Source organism: Perissodus microlepis, chromosome 5 (assembly GCF_051167445.1).
Source record: "Perissodus microlepis isolate ML-2025 ecotype Zambia chromosome 5, ASM5116744v1, whole genome shotgun sequence".
Taxonomy (NCBI): domain Eukaryota; kingdom Metazoa; phylum Chordata; class Actinopteri; order Cichliformes; family Cichlidae; genus Perissodus; species Perissodus microlepis.
The window spans coordinates 32,468,738-32,491,804 of NC_140465.1; the positions used below are offsets into that span (position 1 = coordinate 32,468,738).

The 23,067-nt window shown below is 39.0% G+C and overlaps 1 protein-coding gene across 2 annotated transcripts in view; it reads right to left on the reverse strand.

The window, feature by feature from the left end:
* tox2 (TOX high mobility group box family member 2) overlaps positions 1–23,067 on the reverse strand; it is an 86,500-nt gene that overhangs the window by 25,705 nt on the left and 37,728 nt on the right. For both annotated transcript variants that reach the window (XM_084929433.1, XM_084929434.1), the window contains exons 3-4: positions 16,546–16,605; positions 1,627–1,914 (exon numbers count right to left, since the gene is read on the reverse strand). In XM_084929433.1, the coding sequence (XP_084785559.1) occupies positions 1,627–1,914; positions 16,546–16,605 (348 nt within the window). The remainder of the gene's footprint in view (positions 1–1,626; positions 1,915–16,545; positions 16,606–23,067) is intronic.

Below are 23,067 nucleotides of genomic sequence, written 5' to 3' on the forward strand. Positions count from 1 at the left end.
TGCAAAAGATCACAGATCATTTTAACTGTGGTGTAATGTCTCTTAACCTCTTTCCAGATTAGTGTGCTTATGTGTTAAAGCACACAAAATTTGAATTAAATTCATGTAACATAGAACATTTACAAAATGCGCTGAAAATAATTTTCATCTCTGTTTTCAAAACCAAAAGCATCATTTTATCTACCAGTGCTATCAGATTCCCTAGCGGTTACCAGGAGCTGCATTACATGTGCTTTAAACACAAGTTCATCATGTGTGAGTTGAACATTTAAAATCTCATGCATTTTTATCACCCAGCCTGCTGTATTCAATCTATTAAAACCACAGAGTGTGGCCTTCTGTAGCAGTAACAAATATCCTGACTGCAAAGGGAAAGACTGGCCAATCAACCAATGTCTCCGCAGTAAAGGTCATGACCAAAATGTGAAATGAATATGAAGATAAATGACATATGAATCCAATACCTTGTGGGAGTATTCCAGCATTAGAGTATATGTAATGCAAAGAATGTTTAGATCTTTACTGGGAAATATTTTGATTGCTGCTTGTCTTCTGTTTATCACGAACGTTACACAATATGCCTGACCTTGATATTCATATGTATAACATATATCTTTATTGTGTAGAATAACTAAAAGATACTGAGACATGGCCAGAGACAAAACACACTGCTGATGTTTGTACTTGATGATACCGTGAAAGAACAAGAAGAAAACATCTCCTTTTCTAGAACAGCACAGCTGTATGCGTTACTATTTCTGCATTGTTTTATAATACAAGTCAGTATCAATAAAGCTATGAATGTTTAAAGTTACTGTCATCGTCTGTCACACAAAAAAATCGTACGTTAGCACTATTAACCATTTCTGTTCTTTCTTTGGGACCTACAATCAAAACATCAGCCATCTTTTCCATATATACGGGACATTTTTATCTTTATTAATATATACATTAATTTGAACTTCAAAGCTATATTACACATTTAGGGCACTGTGCATGGTATACTGCTAAACTGCTAAATAGATTATTTGCTTAATGCAGTTTACTCATATGTTTGATGCATAAGCTTTGCAGAGCTCATTTGTTGTGATAGTAACCTGCTCTATTTCCAACAGTTCTCATGAATGCAATTATGGTTTGGAGATGCTAATTTGTAGAGGAGCAGTTCTGTGTGGAGCTGAGGGAGTAATCAGCACGTATTCATGTTTGAAGGCCTGACAGATTGACCGATGCCTGCTGTCGAGGCAGATATGATGCTGATGGATTTACCCACAATCCTTTTCTCCATGCATTAGAGCTGACATGGCAACTGCTGAACAATCATTCAGTTCCCTACTTAGCCCCATTTACTGTGCCTTGAAAACTGCATTTTCCCTTGGTACAAGGCTAAGATATTTAAATTATTTTTGATGCTTAAAATACACAAAATGCTTTAAAATTACAAAAAAAAGTTTGCTCCATCATCATTTCATCCTATGTGTTGACATTGCTTGCTTCATAATTTGCATTTCTTCTTTTAGGCATGAGCCAGAACAAGTTAAGTTTAAGATTAAGACCAACACTCATCACTCCCAAGTATTAAATATTTTTCTTACTGTGATTGTGCAATAAATGTGCGCTACTCACCGAGGGCATTTGGCTGGATACGAGGTGGCTGTCCTGTCCCAGCATGTTCGACATCATAAGTGTGGGCAGCTCTGGGTAGGAATACGGGTTGATGAGCCCATTGTGTGGCAACGAGTGACCGAGGTAGCCTGTAGACTCGTGCTCCATCAGGTGAAGAAGAGGAGGTTCGGGGTGGTTAGGTGGAGTGATAGGTGGGATCTCATAGTCTTCGTCCCCGGCTCCATTTCCACTTGAAGTGCCACCACCTCCTCCTCCTCCCCCACTGCCACCTGTCTGACCTGTGTAGCTCTGTGGTGGGACAGACAGAAAAAGAAATAAAGTGAAATACACTGAGTTTTCATTAAGCAAAAACTGAAAATCAATCCAATTTAAGTCCCTGTGACTATTACACACAGGCTGCAAATGTAGAAATATACAGTGTTTTATAGTTTTTCTACAGTAGACAATGCAAAGTGTAAATGGCTACTTGAGCTGTCAGGAGTGGTGAATGCCCTGCCCAGCAAACACTTCCATAAATGTAAACTCGCAGCTAAATCATTAATGTCACAAAGCAGGTGCGTTGCAAGATAAATTGCTCTATACAAGGTTGGACATACGTGTCTCTGCAACTACAGGGTATGGGCAAGTCAACTACAATTCTCTACTCACATTTTAGAGAAAATCATACTATTGCAAAATTCACAAATAAATCTAATGGTTCCCAAACAGGGAACTAAAGAAAAGAATTCTGTTTTTGAGTAGATTGCATTCATTTCCAACAAACAGAAGGACATTTTTTCCAGAAGTTACATGAAAAGAATATATATATGTGTGTGTGTGTACTTGCATATGCTAAACATTATGATTACAAGCATTAACTTTATTGTGTTATTTTATTTTGTCAAGCTAGAAATTCCACAAAGGTTCTTCTGATCTGTCATTTTGCTACATTAGGTATAATTTTCCTTCAAATGTTAAACGACTCATTTTGGAACAAAAAAACAAAACAATGCTCAGCGATCAGTAATATAGCAGACCAACAGTCTCTATTTGCGTGCTGTCTCTCTAACACAGTAAGTCCAATCAGATCAGGGTTCTGCACAGAGCAAGAAGAAAAGAAAAATAGCAGGGAAATTCAACGGGGAATGAAAAGCAATTTTGTCTGAGACGATCCAACTTGACTCCCATTGTAATGACTGAGTCAAATTAATCATCACAAATAATATTCTGGTGTCAGCCATTCAAGGGTTTTTTAATAGAATTTTTATGATTCATGTCTAGCAGTATACATCAAACAGTCAGTTCTGCAACATTTCTGAAATCAATTCAATATCATCTTTGTGTAGGCTGTCATCCTCGGCAGCAGAGCGGTCATTTATCTCTCAAACAGATACTTTTAGAAAATAAGGGGCATGTGGAGATGGAAGGAAGAAGAAAGGATACGGGGTGCTTTTTTTCTTGTTTTTCTCTCAACCCTGTTTTAGTATCAAGGTAAGTGCAATGGCCTATTTTGTAATTTTTGAGCACATCAATTACAGATAAAGTAGTATGAATAAGCATTTTACATCCTTGGAATGAAAAAACCCAAGACAGTTTTTCTATTTAAATCCCATGTGGAGCAACGAGCGCAAAGCCACATGAGATAAATTTAATTTCGCAACAATAAGAATGTCAATAAGAAGAGTCTAAAGCACACATCTTAAGCGTAATGGCAAAAACAGGAGGTTTTCACTGTTGAATCACGAGTATAGAGACACACTTAGAATTAATCCTCTTTCTTTTTTCTCTCTTTCTTTTCATTTGCCGTAACATTTAGTAAACGATTGCCTCAATTTGATTTACTTTGTCCTGACATAGCCTGCAAGCAAGTTGATATTAATTTTCTGGACTGTCCTTTGAAGACAGATGTTTTTGTAAACCTTTGGGGATAGTGTTATTGTTTGGTCTAATGGACAAGAAAACGAACATTTCCTGAGATTCAATTTCCCTCATAATTGTTGGAAGGAAACTAAATTGTCTGTTGTAAACATTGGAGCTATTGTGTGAAGTGAGTCCCCGTGTGAGTCCCTCTGAGCCACCATGTGCTTCACTCTGACTGTAGTAGACCGCTATGTAATCTAAAGACCACCATGCTTAGTCATCACGTAGTGTGTTTATCAATCTTTTGTTTTCTCAGTAAATTAATCTACATCCAAGCTACAGAAACACTTTTCTGGTCCCATCTATTGCCTTTGATTGTGCAGAGGGACAAGGACAGAAGATGTGTCATGTGTTGGATTGCTATGAAGGCTCATCCAGTGCCCTTGATGATAAAATGTAAATACCAAGGACATTCCCAGTTGGATTGTGGCAAGATAAATTATTCATATGCCTCTATTCAGAATGAGATTGCATGAACAGAGCCACATGTACACTCTGGCTAATGTATACTCTTTTCTTCTTTGAAAGTAAAATCCAAACCAAGGCAATGTATTTGATGGATCGTATAGACCAGCATGTGTCCTAGAATGGAAGTAGCTTTTCAAACATACAGCCCCTGTTTTTTTCCCTTTTTTCCTCTGAGGTACTCATCATTGGTTTACTTTCAATAGTTGGGGCTGTTCTCCTTCAAAAAGCAGCAGATTCTATTTTCAACACTCTATTTTTCACCATGCTTTATTTTCCTCATCTGATCAATGCGGTACACTATAGGGAACATTATTTCCAATACACAGTATGTTGTCTTCAGTGCGAGCGAATGCAATCTGTAACATTTTAATTAAGAGACAGATCTCTCGACTGTAAGTGTTACATACCAGCACACCTTTCATTTGAAAGAAACAGATGAATAGACAGTTGGTCTGGGACTGAGAGAGAAAATAACATTGATTGGGGAGCTTTCCAGCTTGTCTTTTATTTGGCACAGATCTCTCCCTCCCTCTGTAACACTGCCTGAGTATTCAAGGCCTTCTGGAGATGATATTGACTGTGGCTAATGGCTCATTATCTCTATATTCTTCTACTTATTAGATTATTGTTATGATGCCTGCAGAAATCAGGATTTGGGACATCGCCCATTTAATATTAAATTGCACATCCATTTTAAAATTCTCATCTGTCAATTGCAATTCATATGTTCGGTTAAAACCTACTTGCCTTTTTCAACATTACATAGCATAATGTTGGACCTCCTGGCATAATGTTGCTCTGGCATAAAATTATCAGGCTATTAAGCAGCAACTGACAGATAATAAACTACTGTTTATTTTGATAACTAACTAATTGCCCTCTTTCAGTGACAACTCTAAATATTCTTTTTTAGCATTTTAAATCTGACACATAATGACAAGATAATAATGACATTAAACATTATTTTCAGCTGTACTCACAATATTTGCTTTTTTTAGCTTCGTCTTGAAATCAAAGGAATTTCATGACGCAAACATTATTTTGACAGGTGGGCCACAGACTGGGAATATCTCCACTAGCATGACATCAAGTGATACAGTAAGTGCTGTGTTTTCAGACCGGATCCTTGCGTTCCACATGGACGAAAGAGTCCGGTGTCCTCCCAAGTCAACGTCTGTTTCGCAAACAGGGTGGGACCGACGGCTCAGAGACAGACGATGACATATCTGTCTCACCGCTAATATGGACTTATCTGCTTATTGAAGAGCTTTGTCAAAGCAGTGATTTATGCTTGAAATACCCATACATCACCGCTTCCATCACCTCTGGCACTCTTCGTTCTGACACCTTCCCAAAATTCACCGTGCAGCACTCTGCAGGCCAAGTCAGGCCTTGTTATCTCTCACTCCATGCAGTCCGGTTTATGAAGAAAACAGTGGATTTATCTTTGGGATGACTTTAAGAGCATCAACTTTTTTATTCCCTCTGTCACTGCTCTCGCAAAAGGAGGCTTATACTGTATATTCAAAAATGATCCTGTTTACTAGTGTACACAAAGCTCTTGTTTTAATATAATACAGGAAAGGCAAATAATGCTTGTCTGACAACAGAGATCAGTTATTTTCAAACACATAATCTAAGAGCCGTGAACTCTTGGCTTGCTGTTGTTGATACCCTTTCTTGTTTCTCTTAGCGTCTTCTTTAATCTATCCATCTCTTTCCTTCAACTCAGGCTTAATTAAAGCCATAGCTGTTCCTCTGCTACTATATCTTACAAGAGTGGGAATGGAAATGGGCAGGAGATCCAGTTACAGCCACCCTACACCTTCACTTTCCTCTTCCTCTCTTGGCTTGCCCATTCAGCTCTGTCCCTTGTGAAGCCCCAATAGTTCTGGCCCTATTCCACGTTCCTTAGACCCCGATCAGCCCCCTTCCTATCCATCCCTCTGTCATCTCATCTCCCTCTAAAACAGCCCAGCTGCTTTATTTATCTGTCAGTATTTTACTGTTCAGAAATCATAACAGGAACTCTGGGGACTGAGATGCTGTACTTGGGATGTGTTCAGTGAATGAGTGGCACAGGAGGGTGAGGAGAGAGGAAATAAACCCTTTCAAAGACATAAACCCCACGGAGAAACAAATGGGAAGAAAGGAAAATATGGAGAGAATAATTAAGGTGAGCACCAACTGTCTAAAGTCAAAAGATGCAGATGGCCCTATTCACCCCAGACCCTGAGCTGATTACTAACTAACCTACCACTGACTCAAACCAGTCTTTCTAATTGCACGTGTTTCTCCCCTTTCCTTTTAAGTTTCCCTTTTTCTTCCTTCATATATCCTGTTCCAAGTGCCCGTCTCACTTGTCAGTCAAGGTCAGGAGGTCATCCTCATCTGATCGCGTGTCAGAACAGATTAGAATCAGAGCTTTTGTGTCATGTCATATTTCATTATGCATTTGACTCATCTCGCAGGTCAAGAGGTCGCTCTGATTTGATTGGATGACAGAAATGATATAATTTGTGTTTAACCCTAGGCTGTATGAGGCTCTGAGTGGTGTACTAATGCATTTTGCAAAGATGGGGCAGACCCTCTCCACAAGCGACTAATTTGAAGTGGCACGCCGCAGAGTTGAAGGAGAGCCAGCGCTATTGCACAACATGCTGAGGTTATAAGGGAGGCTTTATCAAATAACAAACACAACCTCTGTTTCTTTCTGTTTCTCATATGCTTTCGTTTTATCCTGCAAACGGATGGAAGTGCCGAGTAACTAACTGCCCTCTGAGGCTAATATTTTTTTGGGGGGTTGTTCCATATTAATTTGATCCAATAAAAATGTGCTACTGACCCTCCTTGCTCTTGCTGTCTCTATTTCTTCTTCACTATCAAAAAACACTTAATATTGGCAAGAGAGATAACTAATGGAGAAGTACTGTCAACTATAAGAACCACATAATTGCTGCTGAACTTTCAATTGACACACAACAATAAAATCTTTCTTAAATAGCTGTCAAATATGATAAAATAGAAAAGTGATGTTAGTTTCAAATTGAGTTGTTTGCTGATATTTCTTTTGAAAATATCTGTATTTGCTGTTGGAAACACAGAAAGAGTTCAGGACCCTGTTGTGGTAATGACATGCAGATGCCATACAGTGAAAACTGTGATCCCCAGTAATGCAGCTGGAAAAAATAAACCATGGTTGCACAAGATAGCTCAGGTTTCCCAATAGTCATCTAGAGTGATGCTGATGTTGATACTGGTGTGTGTGGGTGGAGAAGAGGGCTGGAGAGAGCGAGAGGAGAAAGGATGAACCGGAGAGGAAGAAGCAGAAAATCAAGCTGCATGGGGAAAGAGATGAATCCCACTTTTCAAATTAGAATCCCAAACAAACTTATTGTGTGACAGTGTGAATTTAGAATTACAATGTTATACTGACACACATACAGTATTATTTCCAGAGTCCCTCTGTCGCTTCAAGTTGGGAGCAGCCATGTCTCGTAAACACCCGAGCCTTTTCAGCTTTTCTCATTGGCACACCACCGCCTGTTCAACAACACTTAACAACAGCCACAGGTATTGCTGAGTTACGACTACGTCAAAGAAGCAGAGAGACTCGACAAGGCCCAAAACAGCAGCCAGTCAACTGTTTTTTAATTTTTAATGACTCTTCAGTTATCTACTTTTCTGTGCCCGCTGTCAAAAATCATTATTAGGAGGTGGACAATAGTGCTACTGTGGCTGAATGACAAAACTAATTATTGTTATAGGAACAAGTAAATGGACAAAAAAAAAAAACCCAGCAGAATAAAGCGTTGATGGATCCTTACAAACTGACTCTAACAATGTTCAAAATAACAAAGGGAGTGCTGATGGCGCAGTCATCCAAACAAATGTGCATTATTCTCAGAATTGTTAGGATCTTGTCACCCACAAATAACTCTGCTGCTAACTCTACACCAGGAGAAGGGGGTGTAAAGAGCATGTGGCGGGTGAGAGTGCATATGGCATTTGTGTGTCCATGTGTGTGTCATTTCAGCTCTTAAATGCTTTTGTGAACATTTCTTAGGAATCCCCTTTTCAAAACAAAAACCTACTGTAAGAGATTGCACACTCTGTGTGAGTCCGGTGTCAGTGTGTTCTTAAGTGTCTTGCCTCGCTGGTTCAGAGTCAATGAGGCTGTGTATTGGAGGCTGGTACAGCTGGTGGGAGCAGGAGAATAACATCTGGACCGTCGTACTCCTGGTGCCATTGTTAATAAGAGGCTGGTTGTGAATGGAGGAGAGTGGAGGAGACAGCTCTCCAGGGTCAATGAACCTTCCTGTCTCTCACTAGAGTTCTGCTCTGCAAGTCATACTTCATGTATCACCAAAGTGTCCACAAAAGGAGTTACATGTACACAAGAACATGCTAACCTTAACTAGGCTTTGTGCCGGTCAGTCAGTCGATCCAGAAGACAGCTACCTGATTTTGGTGAGCTCCTAGAGTTTCTCTAACACAGCCTCAAGTCATTTGATTGTTTGTTTTTATTTTTTTATTCTTTTGTTTCTTCAATATTAGATAAGAGAGATTACACCAACTCCCGTTAAGTCTTGCCACTGGGCAGCCATCTTGAAACGCCTCTGGGTGTTTATTCTTTTTTGACTCATTATCTTAATTTACTTTAATTTTAGTGGTTGCCAGGTAATAAAACTGAATTTTAAAAAATCCAATAGCCAACTTTACCTCAACTTTAACTCTTAAAAAGCTTCTTTTCCCACCCTCAGTTATACTTCTACCACCACCTCTGCTATTAACAAACTCTCCCATAGGTTTCAATTCAGGATTCTACTGTATTCAATGTCTCTGATGATGGTTTTCATGTATCTTGACTCTGAAGTATACTCTGATAACTACAGGCTTTTAATCCATTAATATGCCATCAAGCAACAATTTTGCCAATTACATGACAAAATACACTAAGAGCAAACATTCAGGCTTATCTAATAATTGTGAGCTACTGTATGCACTAAATTAACATGGTGCCTATCTTAGGTGTACCTGTGTCAGTGTTGTCCCTGGATCATTAATAACTAATGTTGGTCCAGGTTCAGCACTACGAGTTACCAATCACATTGCTACCATATGATGTCATAGTTTTGTGACATGAAAAAAACAAAAAACTGCTGATCTCCACTCAGAACTGGTCACGTGCAATATTGAACCTTGACCAACATTAAGTATGTTGATCCAAAAACAACATCAACACATATCAGCTCAAGCAGCTATCATAAGCTTTATGCCAGTTTATTTATATTAATTAAACCTCAGGATATTAGCATAGTCACTCTTAGCAAGCTGTACTGTTAATGTGTGCAACCCCAACGAGATGCTAATGTGAATACTAATTCTTGGTCATAAGTTGGCAACAAATTTAGATATAGAAGTTATTCTTTTAAGTATGTTTGGTTCAGTGCTAACCCAGATTAGTACAGTGTTTCCAGTTCTCATTACATGCCACATGCTTTCACTATCAGTCTAATGCTATCATGCTGACTAAACAAATCTTGCAACAAAATCAAGGCAAGCATCAAAGCTCCTCCCTTATGAAAAACACTCAAGTTGAAAATGCTTGCAGGACAGAATTTGAACATCAAGCCTATTGCTAGATCACGGCACATACTGTTCCATAAACATTGCACAAGACAAAACAAGGTTATGTTTAGTGCTGTCAGGTGTTTGGTTCTATATTCTGATGTGACAAAGTATTAACAGGAGCTAAAATGATATTAGTTGCTCACAGATCTTTGCAGGAGTTCATTAAGTCTCTGCAGAGTCATAAAGTAAACTAAATCCAACATTCATGCATAAAGCGCAATAACAGTAGCTTAATTATTTATGAATAAAGTTATGAATAGAGCCACAGTTTTACAGCTAAGTTGTTTATATACAACAGTCAGAGCTTGACCATCGCTGTCGGCAGCTACGGGTGTAGTGAACTGCATGTAATTAAAGTAATAGTTAAACTGTCAAATAAATGTATCTTTTTATTTGTACTTAACTTCTGGGACTACCATGAGTTAAAAAAAAATAATGATTTGAATATTTATCTACAATACCTAACACGCCCAGTCCAACTTTCCTCTGTTAGTTTCTCTGCATATTAGTCATTGTGTATGGGAGTATTTGCGATAACCAAAGTGATCTAGGGTTTTTGTTGAGTAATCAGTTTATATTTGAATGCGTCTCTCTTTCCAGAGTTTCTAATTTTCTTCTAATGTTCTTTCGTGTCCAGTATCTCAGTGTTTCCCTGTTTTCTCCTTCCTCTATCTCATCCATGTCTTGGTGCTTTCTTTGTTAACCTGTCTTAGTGCATCCTTATTATTTGTCTTTTGGCTGTTTTACTTTGATAGCTATCGTGTGTCATGTTTTTGTATTTACTTCCTGTCTTTATCTTCCTTCCTTTGTAATTTCCCTCATTGAGAACAGTGAGTGTGGGGTGGTTAATTATGGCCCCAGTGCAGTGCTCCCACCTGTGTCTTGTTGTCCAGTCAATCCGCTGTACATTTTTACAGAGAGGGTTAGATTGTGTGCTGGCTTTTGCGGTCTGTGTTCTGCTCTTGCCCACTGTGTTTCCTATAACCCCACCCTACAGCACTACATAGAGGGATAAAACCAACTAACAAATACATTTAATATAAAACTATAAAAGCCTTTTTGCCTTAGGCTTTGTACCAACATTTTTGCGGTGCACTGTTTAACTAGTTTAATAAGAGAAATTGTACCACCTCATTTCTACTTTCTCTAAGCACAGGAAATAAGTCAACATAGATCGATAGCAAGTCTGGGCTTTTTTCATACCTTGAAGATATTGCATCAATAATTAACCAGGTATTTTGCTAATGAATTGTGGCTGAATGGTATATTTTCCTCTATAATAACCCATAACCTTTTTTCACAGCCGTGAGGAAAAACCAATTCATGGGAAACTTTACTAAAAAATTTAAAATAAATGAATAAATACAAATAAAAAAAACAGTTATGAAAAGGCTGACTAGACACTGCATTTCCCAATTTCTATTATGCCCTAGCAAGAGTGGGTGTTTGTTCCTTATTGTTTTATCCAGTTGGGTGAAAGGCCTGCAGAAACACATTAAAGTTGAATCGCATTAGTTTCATCTGATCACCTAGGGCAACATGGGGACGGACAGCTTAGCAGAGCGAGGCCCTTATACAAATACACAGCTGTGCATTTATATATAATGCCATGTCAGATGAGTATTTCAAACAGAGGGCTTTTAAACAGGGCAAGAGAGAGAGGAGAGAGAGGTGGGGAGTTTCCAAATGACTGTAAAAAGGCCACGGGGACAGAGCTTTCCATCTTTCTGCTGCCGCGACAAATATGCCTGCACATCTTTTTGCTTTGTCTCCGCTCCCTGCTTCGTCAGCGAATGGCTATAGAAATATTTTGGCAGGCTGCTCTTTGTTTTCATTTTCACAAAAGATGCAGTGAGGGAGTGAAAGGGAGAAAGAGCGAGAGGGAGATCTGCTGGGTAGGAAAGGTAAAGGGATGTTGTCAGAGGTTAGAGGGACATTTGAAAAGAAGGACAAGTACAAGGGTGTACATGGAGTATGAGGACAATTTATTGGGAAGTGGAATGAAGGCAAAAAAAAGCAAAATTGAGGGATCGGGGAAGAAAAAAATGGTGACCTAGAAGAACTAGTAGAGGATTGAGATTCAAAAGGAAAGTAAACCAGGTGAGGTGGGATAAAAGAGGCAGCAGAAAAAGGGTTAGAGATATTGGGGTGATGGGTAGAGGGTTTAGCACAAAGTAGGGGAATCAATAGGAAGAGGAGGGGGCAGGTGGAAGTGTAGTAGAGGAGGAGCCTGCCATTCTGGTACCCAACTCCAATCTAAACAGCAGGAGGAAGCTGTAAATCAGACTAATGCGACCAAGCTGTAATTCAGACCAGCAGTGCCAGGGCGCTAGTGGGGGGACCCCGAACGGCGGGAGTGTACAAAATGCTGCCGAGAGGCTTTAATCAGTGCAACGATCCAAAGATACGGTCTCCCCCAATCAGCAGGCTTCCTGTCAGTCACACACGACTGAACCGGACCAATCAGGCTCCACCAAGGTTCCAGACATGCTGGCTGGGCTTTGGGCTGCTGCCAAACAAGAGAATTATTCATCTAAACTGGAAAGGTGGAATGGGCCTTTAATTCAGAGCATAGAGGGAAGAGGTGATAGATTTGTCAAAGGTTGGACATAAAAGACTATGGGATCATGTTCTACAATGGCTCATCAGAAACATATGGTGGAAGATGAGAGACACAAGGGAGCTTTAGAGAAGGACTTAATCATATTCATAAGGGGGGAGTTCCTGCAAGTTTAAGCACCAGAATATGTGACAGGCATATCTGTTCAGATCTGTTAACAAGAGCTCTTATGCCAATAAATCTCTCATTAAACACGAGATGAAAAAAAATCACACAAAAGCCCCATTATGAGTTTAATCTGACAACTTGTTTAATAAACATAATGATGTTCACAGCTGCTGACTGTCCTAAAAAAAAAACCCAACCAAACAAAAATAAAAATATTTCCATCGATCTTTGTCTAGTTCTCCATGTCTAACATGTCTAACAGATCTGCTGTTGGCAGTCACCTCTCTAATTACAATTACAACACCCATGGGACTTCCATAATCCTTGCCAGCAATGAGCTACAAAATAGTAAGTGAGATGAGAAATTGCATCAAACTTACCATGAAAACATCATTCGAACTCCGAGCATGTAAAACAGGCAGACAAACTTTCAAATTGCTCGCTATCAGAAGCTGCCTTTTTATACCTGCTTTTCACTCAAAGGGGAAGGAGGGCAATGCATTAACTTAAAAGTGAGCGGAAAATGCAAATGTAGTCCACTTTATCATCAGGCATTCAAACAGACCCTTTCAACTCGACAATCCATAATATTTCAGCTTTGATGATCAGGAAATGGCCGTGGCTCGATGGTAACGCCGAGCTAGATTCTGCTCTGGTAGTGGTGTAGTAGTAGAACTAGTGTGACTGGCTGGGCTACACACACTGTGCATGTTAAAGCCACATGCAGAGTCTTGGCAGTAAAGACGCTACAGCAGCAGCCAATCAATAAAACCTTGTTACGCTAATTGCGAGATCATAATCTCCATTCCTACTTCTGCTGAATATCCAAACAGTCACTCCATTAGCCGAATTATTCCCCTGTGCAGTTTCTCCATCTCCACCCCTCCCCCTTCCATTTCCTCCTCGTGTTCTCTTTTCTGTGACATATTTCTCTCAAACAGCAGTTCTGCTAAATTAATTCATAAGTCAGGGAGAAAGACATCAAAAGAAAACATTGTCAAGGTAAAGTGCTGATGAAGTATATACTGTTTCTTTCACTTTGCTGTGGAGCTATGAGAAGGAATCTCTCACAGTGCATTATCTTTGATCGTGTCGCTTCGCACTGCTCTGTTTAGCTATAGCGAGAGGAATCTTACCTCAGGTGATCTGGTCTACTAAGACCTTTATGATACAAAAGCCTCTCTACTTAGGAGGTGCTCTAATCCTTGCCACTGTGGAGATTTTCTCAGTTCAAACCTCTGTTACAACACTAGGAAATACCAGAGCTTCTTCTCGTTGGTTACTCTTTTCTACAATGATGCCAGGACAATGGCCAGTGGCCACAGGGGCAGACAAAGAGCTTGTTGATGCTAAGACCAGGGTCCATGACCTTGTCATTGAATCACTAACACTTTGTCACTCTGCTTGGGGGGAAAAGAAACTCTACAGAGAACTAAGGAGGGTCAGACAGCGATGCTCATGGGAACATCGATATGACAATGGCACTGACCCCATTTCCTTGTGACTCATCACTAGAACGTGCCCATCTAAGCACTGAACAGTCTGATAAGGTTGCGTTGCCAGATTTACTCACCAGCACCCTGTGAATGACCTATATGAATGTGCAAGACATATAGAAAATTAATTCATATAGGTAAGCCACGTTAAATAGAGCAATTACATGGTGAAACCGAAGTGAGAGAAAGCCGAGCACTGAAAAACACACTCTTCACAGAGTTTCGAGGCAGAACTGCTGACCCAAATGCATTTAAATGCAACGGGGGTAGAGACTGAAAAAGAGAAACAGTGAGCAAAAGAGCAAAAGAGGGGGAGTCAGAGAAAATGGGTGAAAGATAAGTTGAGGGAGATAATAAAGCAGCAACCACAGAAAAGTCAGCTTTAGGCAGTATGATTAGTTTAAGTTCGAGATAGAACATACTGAGAATAGCAGAGCTCACTGCTGTATACCGCACCCAACTGTTCTGTAAGAATAACACTAATTAATAAAGGATAAGTCTTGTTTTACCTAAACACTTGCAAACAGCACGAGCGTTAATGCCGTTACTTCTGAGGAACACGAAGCATATACTAGCAGGTATAGAATTGTATTTTTCGTGTCGCATTAGTGCAAGAAATGATTGCACTTTATCAAAACATGTTTTGATAATGTCAATCAAACTGCGGCTTTGTTCCAAATTTAGTGACTAAACACTGAAACAGAAAGCATGCATGGATATAAAAAAATCCCTTTATTAGTGCTTATGATGTCGTTGATGTGAAATGCATGATGAAAATGAGCTACCGAGTGGTAGTTTGAGAACATTACAATGAAATAATTAATTGAAAGGTTAATGCATAAAACGAGTGAGGTTACATTTTGTGTGTGCTGTAATGTGAGAGTAAGTAGAATGGGTTAGTGACGATTATTCAAATTGACAAAGTTCAGTGAGTCGTCTCAACAAAGGTGCCCTCAACCTTTATTTACAGTGACTTTTTTCCAGCGTGATCGCACTATTTAAAAATCTGCTTGGATAAAAAATGTAGCACAGCTAAAGAGGTGCAGATCAGTGATTTTTGGATTTTCCCATCTCTATGTTTTGTTGTCAGAGTGTGTGTCCACCCCTTAGGCCTCCCTGATTCTAGCTGTCAGAGGGAACGAGAGGCTAAACTTGGTGAAGCGGAGAATAGAGCAAGGCACATGTCAAATGTGAGGGGATCTTGAGTAAACAAAGTATAACACAGAGCAAAGCAAAATCGTCTCTCATCCTATCACCGTCTTTCACGCTATTTCCCTCTGTCTCTTTGTCTCCTGCTTCCCTGTTTTCTACCTATCTGCCGCTCACTCTTGTCTTCTCTAACAAACCGCAATGCTTCACCCACCCATCAGTAACTGGTGCTGATGTCTAATCAGTCAATCAGCACGACAGTAAAGCCACATGTGCTATATGAAATTAACTGATAAAAGCAGTGGTTAGCAGTTTTTTAGAAAGTGAAGTATCTGCATGACAAATCTGTCAAATAACAGCGCTGTCCCACTTAAAATGACTTTGTGGCAGTCCTAATAGTCTGAGCCTTCTGAATTAACTTTACATGTGTAGAAATGACAACACAAGCAGCTCTGTGTCCTACTCTGGGCCATAAGCCAAACCTTAACAAACCAGAGCATTAAGAAATTTAGCAAAAAAGCAAATGCAACTGAAACACAGAACTACTGTAGCCTACGGGTTGGTTTTAATAATTGCAATTGACAGGGACAAATTCCCCGCTCCCCTGTGTATGTCAGATGGGCTTATTCCCAAACTCCACAAATCCCCCTGTCCAAACACAACCATATGGTCTCCCAGTTGTTCATGACCAGCTGTGCTACAGTGTATCTGGCAGGGTTGCCATGTGCCGTAGAAGAGCAGCGACTCGTCCATTCTAACTTAATAAATTCTTTGTAATGAAGCCAAAACATTTCTTTATGTCGGCTTTTGCCAAAATTCTGTGCAAAGAGAATGACTGAATATCAGGAATATAGGGAAGTAAAATTGTATGACGACTCTGTCACTTTACAGTAAGGTCAACGCTCTTTTTATGGGAAATTTGCATAGTTTCACTGGTTTAGCTTCTCTGGTTTCTGTGTACTTAGCAGAAATCTAATCATGATAGGTTAGTACTGTGATGAATTGCTAACCCAGTGCCTACTGCACTATAAACGTAGCAGCAGTGTTCAGCTTCAACTTATAAAAGACAATGTTTTATGTTTTATATTATGAAGTAACCAATCATATATTTAATAAACATCATGTCTTATATTTCAAGAATACAGTTCTTTAAAAAATGTGCTTACAGTGCTTAATTTTAAAAGAGGCATTTGAATAAGCACATTAAGTAGTCTATAAATTTCATTGTCAAGTACATATGTAAAAATGTTGCATTTATTACTACATTACCAATTTTACTGTTAATTGCTCTTTGAATGATTGTGACATCATTTTATTTGTTTGCATGCAACATATAGAATATAGCATGTTCTGTGTGGCATATCTGTGAGTCTAAAAAAGAATAAAATATCTTTAGTCCACTTGCTTTCAGCTTATGTCACATAAGTGTGTGGTTCCTTTCAGTAACAGCAACTTATTGTACATTTCAACAAAAGTTGACAACAGTGAAAGAAAAATGGCTTCAAGACTATTTAAGGTCTTCCATTATTAGAAATTTGGACTCACCTGGTTTGGCGCGAGGAACTCGTGATTGTTTTCGTTCATGTACATGTTGTCACCATCAAACTGTAGTGCAGAGACACAGGGAGTGAGAGAGAGAGAGATGAGAAAACAGTGAAGCAGAGGCCAACAGATCACAAAAGGGATTAAAAAAAAAAGAAATTCTGTCAGTCAGTGCCGATACAGAAAGAGTGTAACACTGCAGCCTAATGACTGCAATAGACCTCGATGCTCCAGTGAATGTCAGTAATTACAGTTCATTAGAGACTTGTATAATTAGGCCCTGTCAAAGCTTGTGTAACTCACACTCTTCCTCTTAGCTTGCCTACAGCCTGAGTGTGTGTTTGTAAGTGTTATGCACACCTAACTGCCATTATTCTCCGTGTGTCATGAAGCAACAAAGGCACAACAGAGTAATAATCGCAACTGCAGCCACCGATGTCTAGTTAGTTGACTACCCAGTTGGTTCAGTCAGTCATTCTTGCACATTCATATCTACTAAAGAAAAGTTTTTTTCATTTTCTTTCCAATCGCTCTAGAATGAAACGGTCTGTTGGTTGGTCAGTGAGTCCACCACTTTTAAATAGTTTAACATGTATGGGACATATTTTCATAAAATAAAGTACAAATATCTAATATTCGGGGATTGTCCCTCTGGGGAGTTTTGCTCTACCACCATCATTAGGTTATTTTTTTACTTAATGACATTGCCATCATCAACCACTGCATGTATTTAATGCAAATTAACAAATGTTGATTTGTGTTAAATTAACATTTGCATTTAGTGCAACATCAGTCATCTATGTCTTTCTCAACATTAGCCTGCTAGTACTGCCATTATTAGTATATTGTTTTGCAAGCCTCTGAGGCTCTGTAGGTGCTGATTTGTAAGCATGAAAGGTTAATCAAAGGCAGCACTGATGGCAGTAAATAACCTTTGTAAGTCAGCTATTACGTAGTATTAATAAAGAAACTGATCTACTGTGCTAGAACGTCTGCTTGAACAAGTACAGGAGTTTCTAGTTTAAATGTTAACAAAGACAAGCATTAAAAAATACTTCTGTTAAGATCACACTCTGTTAAGATGAGACAAGTTTTTCACATGGAATTACATTTAAAAAACAAAAAGATGTAGATACCATGAAATTACCAATTGTTTTTTAGCCCCACTTTGAAGCTTCAGCTTTAGCACTATGATCACTGCCATCTATGTGCTTTTTAGAGCCAGAATTCACTACGTCAGGACAAGAGACTCGAGTGCTACCCAAGCTGCATCATTAGAATATATGTGTGAGATGCACAGGTCTGCTAATTAATTGCAAGTCCATCCATCCATATTCTGCTTATCTAATTCAGACTGGCAGTTAGGCTGGAACCTACCCCAGCTGTCATGGGGCAAGAGGCAGCGTGCAACCTTGACAGGTCGCCAATCTACTGCACTTTTAAAACAGAGACACAAACAACCATTTACACCTAAGTCCAATGTAGAATCACCAATGAATCTAACATCCATGTCTTTGGACTGTGGGAGAACATGTAAACTTCACCTAGAAAGGCCCCAGCCGGCCAGTGGATTCAAACCCAGGACTTACTTGATAACAGGTGATAGTGTTAACCGCCACACCCTTAATTCAAAGAATGTGGAACAAAACTTGTATAGTCTGTTTGTACAACTAACCACACTGTCAGAAAAATTCAGATCATTGCATTAAAAACTATCTAAAAGGCACCGACATCACAAACAAGGTCACTTACGTTCTCTGCCGTTAAACTTGTTATTTAACCAGTTTCACAGTTTCAGTCTGTGGGGACTGACCTGCTTTGGGAACCAGCCTCAAGTGGACATTTTAAGAAGTACACTTTTTGGCACTTCTGCATACTTGCAAATCTTTCAGACCCACAAGTTGCTGATCGTCTTTGTTTATATTGCTTGTTATATTTGCAAATAAAAAATCATAAATGTAAAGCAAAACATTATCACATTTATCAAATTATGATATAACACCAGCCTGTCACGTAATACACTAATAACCCAAAACAACATGAAAAACATGACAAAAAACATCCCAAGCCAACATTTTTACCAACCCTGCCACCTATTTAGTAATACACACAAAGAGAACAGCCTTTAGCTTGTTCTGCACTTTGCTAGTTAAGCTAGCACAGGGAGCATGAATGACACTGACATAAAGGAGGAGAGGAGAAGGGCTGTAGCTGCAGTAGTGGCGACAGAAGCCTGTGGTTGTTCTGGCTGTACAGTGATTAACACTGGGGTCACAGCCAGAGGCCGCAGCTCGAAAGACACGGTCATATAAACATGTGCACACATTCACACACACGCACGCTCGCTCACACTCTCCCAGAGGCCTTCCCTCCCTCTCTGTATGACACTATTTGGCACCAACCATTTATGAGAAAACAAAACACACCTCAAGACAGCTAGTAGTGGCCGAGATGAATTACTGTTGCTACTGTAAGGTCAAATAACGTGACTGGTTTGTGCCTACAGTGAGTCAGAGTGGGAGGGTGTTTCTCAAGCTCTGGCATGGTGACTGAAAATGGACCCAGGTCTTATTGTAGCAATTTTTCACCACATGCAAAGTATTGCAGGGACCAATTTATGCAAATCACTTGTTCTTTTTATCAATTCTGGGATTTTTTTCCCTTAACATTCCAATATTTCCATTTAAGTTATACTCAGATTCAACTCCAGCACAGTTTTCATTAACATTTATTTCCATCTTCATACATAACACATTGAGGGCAACAAACAAACCAAAGTACAAAGGCAATTCCTTGCAACATTATTCAATTCGAAGCCCCAGTTCCATTTCCATGTTATCATTCAGCCTCTGATGGAACTGTTACTTCTAGTGCAATAATTTCTGCCTGATAGCACTATTAGTTTGCAGAAGGAACAATCATTGTATTCTGCAATGAAAATACAATCACTTTCTTGCTCTTGGAGAATGATTTTACATGCTGTCCTACTCACATTGTGCTAGATGTCATGGTGTCTTAGAATAGTTTATTTTCACAACTGCAAACCAGATCTCAATGACCAAAACAGGGTAAGTGCAAAACAATTATATCAAATGTCAAAGGAGCAAACTAAGGTCTGCAACTGTGCTCTTGCTACACAATGGGAGGAGTCTCCAAGGGCAGAGCTGTTAAAATAATAAACACCATCTAAAATCAGAGGAAAAGGTAAAAATAATCATTTCCTGGTACTGTGAGGTTAACAACTGGTGAGTGTACTGTGCACACAGTTTTTACAAACCTCGGTTGTCATGCTGTGCTGATTTTTATTTAATGCTCTCACTCTAATCTGGAGTACGTCAAAAGGAATGATTTTACCTTTTGTGAAACGAAATTACTCCCTTTCTTGCCTAGACATAGATGAAACCACCAATACCATTCTCCTGTCTCGACACCAAATTGATGACAATAATTTAAAAAACAGGCAATTAGATTCACTTGGCTGAGGAACCAGCTCATCTGAGTAAAGACCTTTAAAAAAGGGTTAGAAAACCTACCAGTTAACACATTATCTCATTACATTTTATTTGTTTAGAAAGAAGTAAGGACAAGAAGTTTTAGCAGCAATTATTTCTTTAGATGAGACTGTGTCCTGTCTTTATGCTACGCTAAGCTAACCAGCTGCTCTTGCATACCTTTTCTTTTGTTTTATTAAAGGCCAAACTCAATTCTAATCTTTCTGAATGAGCTTCGTTCAGCCAAGCACCTAGCTGAAGTGTACTTGACCAAGACTCTGAGGGCCTAATTTGATGCTTATCTCTAACCACTGACCTCTGACTGCTAGCCTCCAAGACCTTTAACTGACCACTGAGATTCATTTCCTCATTTCAAACAGAGAGAAGACAGACAAGGGCTCTGACGTTAGAGTAGATGATGCTAAAAAACACGTAATTCATTATAATAAAGGCCTTTGGCAAACATTTAATCTACTAAAGTAATCAGGAAATAAGGGATGAAAATAAAGGAAAAATAAGTTGAAAAGTATACCAAATCTTGACTTTGTATAATCTGACTCTTAATTCAAAGATGTTTTCCCTAGAAGTCATAATGTGTGAACATAGAAGTAGCGGATATATGAGGAAAAAGGGAGGTTTGTAAAAGAACAGCATGCATGTCGTGTCTCTCTGTGTTTGCTTTCCTGTGGCTTCGAGGTCATTAATCATAGCGGTCAAATCTACAGCAAAACAATTGAGCAAAGGAAAACACAGACAGAGAGAGAGAGGTTGAAGGGAGGAGGAAAAACAGGGTGAAGTTGGGAGAGGTAGAAAGCTACAGGGAGACAGAAGGGGAGAAAATTTTTGAAAAAGATTGAGGCTTGAGAAAGAAAAGGGACAAGTTAGGCCTGTAGAACTGATGCAGCTGACACCAGTTTCTTGTTTGCATAGCAGAAATGCAAATAGAGAGCGAGGGAGAGAATGGGAGGGAGAAAATAAAGTGGGAGAGATGCTATAAATAACTTTGTGTTTGCGTAAAGCCAAACCAATGTCAGTTTGATGCAGGAAGTGCACCACAGTTGCAGAGGTTATAGAACAGTTGACTGAAACGCAGCATATCAGAAACTGAGTTTTGCAAAGCCTTCAAACATGGATTCACACCTTTAGTTTAATCTAGTTTCATCCATTCATTAAATAATATTTTTATATGGGATAAATGAGATTTAGGATTTTTTTTAACTTTTAAATAACACTGGATTTGTTTTTTAATGGATAGTAGATACAGTAATCTTCTGTAAGGAATAAATTATATTTGCCTTTATTTGTTATGTTCGATGGAATGAATGCAAATGGATAATGATCTTTCACAGTATCAGTTCTCTGTCATATTTCAGGTTTATAGCAAGTAATTTTATATTTTATAGTAGATATATAAATCTGTATTAATGTACTTTAAATATTTATGTTTTTTGTTAAGATAAGCATAGATTATATTGAGGATGCAAGTAAAACATCACGTTTTCATGTAGCACTGGGAAGCAGATGGAGGAGTAGGAACTGAGATTATTCTAATTCATAGACAAGAATAAATATTTGTATTTTTCACCACAATCACTGTCCAAAAACAACTGCATTGTCATACCATTTGTACCCAATGGTTAAATGTCACAAACATTTTTTTAATGTTTACAGAACTTAAAAAAGGGTCAACAAGTTTTATGCTAAAATTCAACTAAATCAAATCAGTAATGAACAAATAAGAACTCGACAGAGCTCGACAGATATAGGGCTGATTTTAAGACCTATATTCATACCGATACTTGGTGATTTAAAAATGTGATACATAGGCTGATATTTATGTCCTTTATGTCAGAAACAGTTTTTCACCTCATTTGTCATGTGTGGTTATCTATTTATTCATTTACACTGTCCCAGACTCTGCTTTGATCAGGTGGTTGTTGTGTTTGTGGCGTTCCAAACACTTGTTGTCATTATGAAAGTTGTAGAGTGTTCCTCTAGGCAATATCAACTTATAACACAGATGAGGGGTGTTTCTCCTGTCTGTTCTTTACAGACATTTATTTTTCATTTATCAGGTGTTTAAAAAGCTGATACCAATAACTGGCAATTAGCTGACAGTGGCCAATAACATTGGGCTGCCAAAATACTGGTCGGACTATGCTGAAAAGTATTCGCCAGTGCTGAGTACTGCTTAGATATGAAAGCTCTCTTTTACCCAAAATTAAAATCTGTACAGCCTCAATATGTTGGACTCAGGGTTTTTTTTTTTTATCCATTTACTTAAATGGATTCCTTAAGTTTAATTGGTACATGGTCAACTCACTAACCATTTTGAGATCAGTTTTATAGCAAATCCCAACTACTGTTACTATATAACTACACAACGTTCTTTCCTACTGTCCTGCTAACCTGTATTGATCTCGATGGTTTTCTCATAAGGTTACTGTGAGCCCAGCCGTGCTTTCCAGTATGTACTGAATACAAAATAACAGAACCCTTAAATGCAGCCAGAGATGTTTTAAATTTACAGAAAGATGAAACAGCAGAGATGTGGAGAAGAGGACTTTACCCTCCTCCCAGTCTTTTTCAGGGTTACAGCATGAGCCTCCCTAGTTTTCCACGCCAGCGTAACTAATCGCATGTCAGTCAATGTGCCGATGGAAAGAGGCAGCAGTCAAAATACCTGTGTCAGGACTGTGGTCATTAGAGCATTCAATGACTCACTGGCAGGCACATATACATGCAAACAGACACACAAACATTAACGCACACAGGCATACAGACATAACCAAAGTGCAGAAAATAAGTGGGATGGTGTGATATAAAGCAGTATTGGACTGCATGTGTTCACGTGTGGATAGCTCTGCTGCTACATATATGGGCTTCTCTGGTTTGTATGTTCGCACACACATACGACATGAGCGTGGGTGCATTATGTTTTAAGAGCTGGATGTATGCATTCTGCATACTGGCCTTTGTGTTTGTGCACTGTCTCCTGTTCCATAACACACACATTGATCCCAGTGTGATAAAG